We start from the raw sequence: 1,218 nt of genomic DNA, 5'->3' as shown, positions 1-1,218 counted from the left end.
CAAAACCAATCTTGGGGGTCTGTGTGTCTTTGGATTTCACCGATGCGCGTTGCCGCGAAGGTTTTGAATCCATAACTCTGTTTCTGGATCATGGCACGGACAATCATGCTGTCTACGATATAAAATACTCTTTGAAAGCAAATGTTGGTTTCCTCCATTATGGTTTTCGCCAACCGTTTGCTCAAGACTGCTGCACTTAATTCTAGTCGAACAATGCTTGTAATTTCTATCGACGCAACTCTACTTTTGGAAGCCATCAAATGGGACTCATATCTTCCATCTTGCACTTCGTACCTTATGTATGCAACAGCTCCCATAGCTTTCTCTGATGCATCAGAGAACATCACTAGTGTGGGGTCCGCTCCTGGCTTAGCTGCCACTGGCTTGACACACCGTTTAAACATTATTCCTGCGCTGTCTTCCAGGTCATTAAACAATTTAAACCACTCTCGTTGATATTCATCTTTAATTGGCTCATCCCACGCAAGACCTTCACCCCATAACTTCCTTAGTAGAATCTTGGCTCTCACAGTCACTGGCGTCAATAGACCCAATGGATCATACACTGCATTAATTTTGCTCAAACAAATCCTCTTTGTAAGCGGTTGAGGAACGTCATGAAACATACTGAAGTTTCCTTGAAAGGTTAATAGGTCTTCTTTCGGCTTCCAACAGATCCCTAATACCTTCTTCGTCTCCAAAGATCGGTCTTGCTTTTTCCCACTCTCCTCTCCAGATATTATCCACTCCTTTATAGAAAAGTTTCCAGGTTTTAGCAGACAATCCACTTCCTTTGTCAGCCTTTCAGCCATTTCTCTTGTCTCTACACACTGCAACACGTCATCCATGTAGACGTTGTTTAGTATAGTATCTGCTGCTTCAGGAGCTTTCTCTCTACCCACTTCTGCTGTTTTTCGTAATGCTGCGATAGCTATGGTGGCTGATGGCTTGTCGCCAAAATTGACTGCCGTTACACAGTAAGTTTTTGGTGGTTTCTCTGTTTCAAGCCCTCTCCACAAGAATCTATGGCAATGCTGATCAATTAAGGATATACTAATGGAGTGAAACATCTTCCGGATGTCACCAACTAGAGCTACTTGCTCACCCCTGAATCTCAGCAAAACTGCTAGTAAGTTGTTGTTCAGGTCTGGGTCTTTAGCCCAATAATCATTTAACATGTGCCCTTTGTAACTAGCGCTACTGTTGAATACTATTCTA

The 1,218-nt window shown here is 42.9% G+C and overlaps 1 protein-coding gene across 1 annotated transcript; it reads right to left on the bottom strand.

The window, feature by feature from the left end:
• Nucleotides 1-40: 40 nt before the first annotated feature.
• LOC117117465 lies at nt 41-1,178 on the bottom strand (the record flags this gene model as incomplete). The annotated part of the gene is made up of 1 exon (XM_033261765.1): nt 41-1,178. A coding segment is annotated over exon 1 (1,138 nt), but the record flags the coding sequence as incomplete, so codon positions are not given.
• Between the last annotated feature and the right edge of the window lie 40 nt (nt 1,179-1,218).

The sequence above is a fragment of the Anneissia japonica genome, unplaced genomic scaffold (genome assembly GCF_011630105.1).
Source record: "Anneissia japonica isolate Jap-2015-1 unplaced genomic scaffold, ASM1163010v1 scaffold1232_len1217_cov111, whole genome shotgun sequence".
NCBI lineage: Eukaryota > Metazoa > Echinodermata > Crinoidea > Comatulida > Comatulidae > Anneissia > Anneissia japonica.
This window is presented reverse-complemented; position numbering and strand designations above follow the sequence as displayed.